Genomic DNA, 5010 nt, shown 5'->3' with positions numbered 1-5010 from the left:
GCAGGAACTTGCGGGTCTTCTTGCTGCGGCGGGCGACGGGGCGGGAGGGCGGCACAGCGGCGGCGGCGGCATCGCCCTCGGGCAGGGCGGCGAAGGCCTCCAGGTAGCGGCGAGCTCGCTCGCGGTCGCCAGCGTCGGGGCCGGGCGCCTCCAGCCCGCTGCCCTGCAGGATCTCCACGCAGGCGGCGATGACGCAGGGGATCTCCAGCAGCCGGGCGGCCTGCAGCACCTCGCCCATGTTGGCGCTGCTGATGGTGAGCGTGGCCGTGTAGGCRAACTCCAGCAGCGCGCCCAGCGCCTCGGGCCCCACGAAGTCCAGCTCACAGACCTCCTGCCCGGGCCCCGGCCCCGCAAACAGCTTCTTGAAGTAGCGGCTGCAGGCGGCCAGCACGGCGCGGTGCGTGCGGTACTCCAGCCCCTGCGTCTTGATGGTGACGTCGCAGAGCAGCCCCAGCTGCCGCTGCTCGTTGAGGCTGCTCAGCAGCTCGCTGCTGTGCTCGGGGAAGGGGATGCCGATGAGGTCGTCCTCGGGGCTCGCCATGGTCCTCGCCTGCGGGAACCGTGAGCGCCGGTCAGCGCCCCGCGCCACGGCCACGGGGAGCCGGCGTGTGGAGGAAACCGTGGCTAAAGCATCAACGCCGCTGCGAAGCCAGGGGCGCGAGGAAACCCCCTCCCGGCGAGCAGCGCCGCCACCGGTCACCCAGGGCGGCCGGGCGCAGCATCCCTCCCCGGGTTCCCGCGGGATGCTCCCGCGGCCCCTGCAGCCGCCGCTCCCCTTGCAGAGGTGCCGGTGCCCCCTGCGCAGAGATTTGCTGCGGGTGGGCCCCCGCGGCGGGCGCCGGCGCTTCCTCCCCCGCCGGCACCCAGCCGCGCTGCACGCGGCGGCCCCCCCAGCGCGACCACAGCAAAGGGGGAAATCTCAGCGCGGCGCGTTTGAAGCACGCCGAGGCGCAGCGCTTCCGCCGCCCCCCGCCGCCCCCCACGGCCGGAGCCGGCGGGCCCTGCCGGCAGCTCCCGGCGCCGCGTCCCGGGAGCGCGGGCCGCGCCGGCGGCGGGCGCGGGTGGGCGGCGAGTGCCGGGAAGAGGGCGCCGAGGGCCGGGGGCCGCCCCGCGGAGCCCAGCCGGGCTGGGAACGCGGGCCGCGCTTCCTGCCACGGCAGATTAGGATCAGCGCGAGCGCCGGTTCCTGCCCCCGCTCCCAGTGGGGGCCCGGCCCCCTCCCTCCCCCTTTGCCCCAGCCCGGGGCCGCTCCGCGCCCAGCCAAGCCCTGCCTGCGCGAGCAGGGCCTTTCCCACGCTGCGGCTGGCAGCGCTTTGCGTCAACGGAGCCATAAACCCGGCACCGAGGCCTCCCCGGGCCGGAGGCACCGCCGGGGCAGGCTGTGCCCAGCTCGGCCCCCCCGCGCCCCGGGGGCCCCCGGCCGCCGACGGCTCCGGCGCGGGCAGGCCCGGGCAGTCTGAGGGAGACGGCGGCCCATGGGAAAGGGGAGCCCCATCCCCTCCCGAGCCCCAGGCGCCAAGCGCTTGGCCACGCTGCCCCGGCTGCTCGGCGGCGGGGGGCGTCCGCTCGGCGGCTGCAGCCCTGCAGCACGCACGGTTGCAAGAGCAGCACCGCTGCACCAAGGGCTTGGTGCTGCACCGAGCTGTGCCGGGCTGAGCCGCGCTCGGTGCTGCACTGAGCCACGCTGAGCTGCAGGGACAGCACCGGACAGCACCCGGCCAGGCCAGGCCAGGCCAAGCCACGCCACGCAGGGTCAATCCGCGCCGAGCCGTGCCCTGCCGAGCCGGACCATGCCAAGCGGCGCTGCGCTGGCGGCGGGTGACGTGCCCCCTCTTGCCCGCGGAGGGGCGGCGCGGCCGGCGGCCCCCGGCGCAGGGGCCCATCCCCGCGCCGGCCGCTCCCTGCGCTTGGGCGCCCGCCAGCTGGGGCTGCCTCGGCAGGCGGCTGGGAACGGCCCCGGAGCAACCGGCTGCGGAGCCGCCCCAGCCGCTGCCGAGCAGGCCCGACCGGCAGAGCAGGCGGCAGCCGCCCCTGAAACTGGGAGCCGGGCAGCGCCGACCGCCCGGGACGCTGGCGCCACCGAGGGCCCGCTGCCCGCCCGCCCCCCCAGCGCCTCGCGCGGCTCCCCGGACGCCGGGGTCCCTGCCGCCTGCCAGGGCAAGGCCAGGCGCGGGGTGGGGGCGAGCGGATTAGGGCTGATTAAGCCATCAGGCCCCGGGAGCCAACAGGCAGTGACAGCCCCCCATGAGATTAGGCAGGATTAGCACTGGGGGGGGGGGAGGACTACGGGAGGCAAGTGCCCTGCGCRGGGGCTCGGGGGGCACTGCAGGGAGCAGGCGGGCTTGCTGCACCCGCCGCGCGCTGCCCTGCAGCCGCTGCAGCCAGACCCGAGTCACAGACAGTCCAGGGCCACSGTGGCACCGTGCACCCTGCCCCAAGCAGCGATGCTGCTGCAACGGGGAGCGAAGCAGGGCCCGGGCAGGGAGCGCTGGCGGAGCCGGGGGGCAGGGGGCTGCAGGCGAGGGGTGAGCCGGGGCAGCCCCATTGCATGCTGCAGGGCGCAGCCCTCCCCGGCGAAACCCCGGCAGCAGCAGGCCCTGCGGGACAGATGCCCCAGCACCACGGGACATCSGGGCACGGGGCGCTCCGGCAGCTCTTCCTGTGTGCAGCAGCGGGGCTGGCACCGGGCGACACTGGCACCCAGCTCGGGGTGCCCGGTGCTGCGCTGCACCCAGAGCTGGGGATGCTCGAGGAGGCGCCGGTCTCGTCCCTGCCGGATCCGCTGCCCGCTCCCCTTCTCCCGGCCCCTGGGAGCAATGGCCTCGCACGGCATCAAGCRCTGGGCAAAGGGGCTCTCGGCCAGCGGCGAGGGCCGCGGGACCCCCCGGAGCGGCGGGGCCGGATGTCTGCGGAGGGAGCGACCCGCGCCGGGGCAGGGCGGGGGCGAGGAGGTGGCAGGAGGGGGATTTTCCATCGCACCCAACCGCCCGTTGCCGCCGCTTCCCCGACACCCCCACCCCCCCGCGCATCCTCCCCACTGGAGCGAAGTCACATGCTGAGCGGGTGCTGCCATTGAGACGATCGCTGCGGCGATAAGGAAACGGGGGGGGGGGCAGGTGTGAAGGTGCCGGTGCCTCCCCCAGCCCCGCGGCACGGCCAGCAGCCCCGGCCTTCGCCCAGGCCCGGCTGGGGCAGGGCCGCGCCAGGACCCCCGTGGCCGGAGCTGCGTCGCAGGGCGGGGGGGGCCCGTGGCATCACAGCGGCCCCACCGCACTTTCTCGGTTACGTCAATGCCTGCAGCCGGGCCCGCTTCGCCCTCCGCAGCCGGGGAAAGGGGAGGCGATGCCCAGCGCCGTGCCGCTTCCGGGGGCCGGGGAGCCACGGGGCACTGGGGCCAGGCAGCCCCCCCGGCCGGGCCCTGCGGCGCCCGCGGGAACAATGCGAGGCGCCGGGGCGCACCGACACGCCGGGAGCCGCTGCCGCTGCGGCCGAGCCACTGACGTAACCGTGCGACCTGCCCCGATCCACCTGCCCGCTCCGGGGCGCCGCGCCAGCCCCGGGACCCCCGGCGGGTTAGGGGGGCCCCCGCGGCGGCTGTCCCCGTGCCGGGGTCCCCGGGGAGCCCCGGCTCCCGCGAGCGAGAGGCACCGACGCTATCGAGGGACTTCACAGCCGCGCCGGGGAGAATGAGTCACCCAGGAAGGTGAGAGCAGCAGCGAGCAGCGAGCAGCGGCCCCCTCGCCCGCCCGTCCGCCCGCTCCCCGGCATCCCGGAGCGGCCGCCTCCCGCGGGCAGGGGCCGGGGCTCGGCCCCTCCGCTCCCCCCGGCCGGGAGGGCAAGGGGTGCCGGGCGGCCGGGCGGGCAGGGGGGCTCGCCGCCCCGAAGCAGACATGTGCCTGGGGGTGCAGGGGTCCCGCTGCGCAGGGTCCCGCGGGGCAAGGGGGGAGCGGCCCCCCGGACGTGAGGGGGGGGGGAGCGGCCCTGCTCTTTGTCAAGGGAAGACAACAGCGAGCAGACGAGAGAGGAAATGGTTTGAAGAGAAAAAAAAGAGGATAAACAGAACCCACCCGCCCGGCGGCGACGGGGTGCCAGCCCCACGGCGGCCGCCTGGCACCCGTGGGGCAGGGGCCGGCACCCACGGGGCAGGGGCTCGGCGGTCCCATCCAGCTCCTCGGGGCCGAGGTGACACCTGGGGGCCTCCCGCTACCCAGCGCCCTGCCACCAYGGCCACCGCCGGTGCCAGCCGGTCCCCAGGGCCAGGCCTCCACGGGAGCCCTGCCGGGGCTCGAGGCTGGTGGCTGGCGGGACTGCGGGGGTCCCCAGCACTGCACCCACCACCCGCAGCGGGGAGCAGCCCCCGACTCGCCCAGCTGCATCCCCGGCCCCTGGGTCCCCTCCYGCTGCCGACACCGCTGCCTGCACCGAGCGGAGGCGCAACCGGGGCCCTGGCATCGCCCGGCGGGCGCAGCCCTGGGGTCCGGGTACTGCTCGGCTGGGCAAGGCCCCGCCACCGACCCGTCCCGCCGGCGGCGAGGGCGATGCCCCGCGGCAGCATCCCGCCAGCCAGCGCAGCACCACGGCCGCGCGCTCCCCGCTCACCTGGCGCGTGTCCCCGCGTGGCTCGGCGCTGGGTCCGCGGCCCGCGCGCGGCAGCGAGGGGAAGGCAGGGCGCTGTGTGAACTTGGCCCCGCTCCCCGCTGCACTTCGGCGCGGATCCCACCTCAAAAGGAGTTGACGCCCACACCCCGGGTCACGCACCTCCCAGCCCCGCTTCCCAGAACACACACAGCATTAACCCTTGCGCAGCCGGCGCTGCGCCGCGGGGCGCCAACCCGGAACCGGTGCCGGGGGGGGACGGGACGGCCCCGGCCCCCTCCCGCACGAGGAAATTCCCAGCGCCGGGGCTTGACGCGCGGCCCGGCCGTCGGCCCTGCACCGCGGGCATCCCCTCCACGCAGCCCCAGGCGCTGCGGCCCCCCGCGTCCGGCGGGTGCTGGGTGCTGGCCGCGG

At 76.8% G+C, this 5010-nt stretch overlaps 1 protein-coding gene across 1 annotated transcript in view; it reads right to left on the bottom strand.

The window, feature by feature from the left end:
• The window catches only part of ZBTB7B (zinc finger and BTB domain containing 7B), a 7122-nt gene extending 2515 nt beyond the window's left edge, over positions 1-4607 (bottom strand). The window contains exons 1-2 of the mRNA XM_026080917.1: positions 4600-4607; positions 3-550 (exon numbers count right to left, since the gene is read on the bottom strand). Of these exons, the coding sequence (XP_025936702.1) occupies positions 3-541 (539 nt within the window). The 5' untranslated portion in view covers positions 542-550; positions 4600-4607. The remainder of the gene's footprint in view (positions 1-2; positions 551-4599) is intronic.
• Between the last annotated feature and the right edge of the window lie 403 nt (positions 4608-5010).

This window comes from Apteryx rowi, unplaced genomic scaffold (genome assembly GCF_003343035.1).
Source record: "Apteryx rowi isolate R43461 unplaced genomic scaffold, aptRow1 scaffold_530, whole genome shotgun sequence".
NCBI classification, from domain to species: domain Eukaryota; kingdom Metazoa; phylum Chordata; class Aves; order Apterygiformes; family Apterygidae; genus Apteryx; species Apteryx rowi.
Note: the sequence above shows the minus strand (reverse complement) of the source record. Positions and strands in the feature narration are given on the sequence as shown.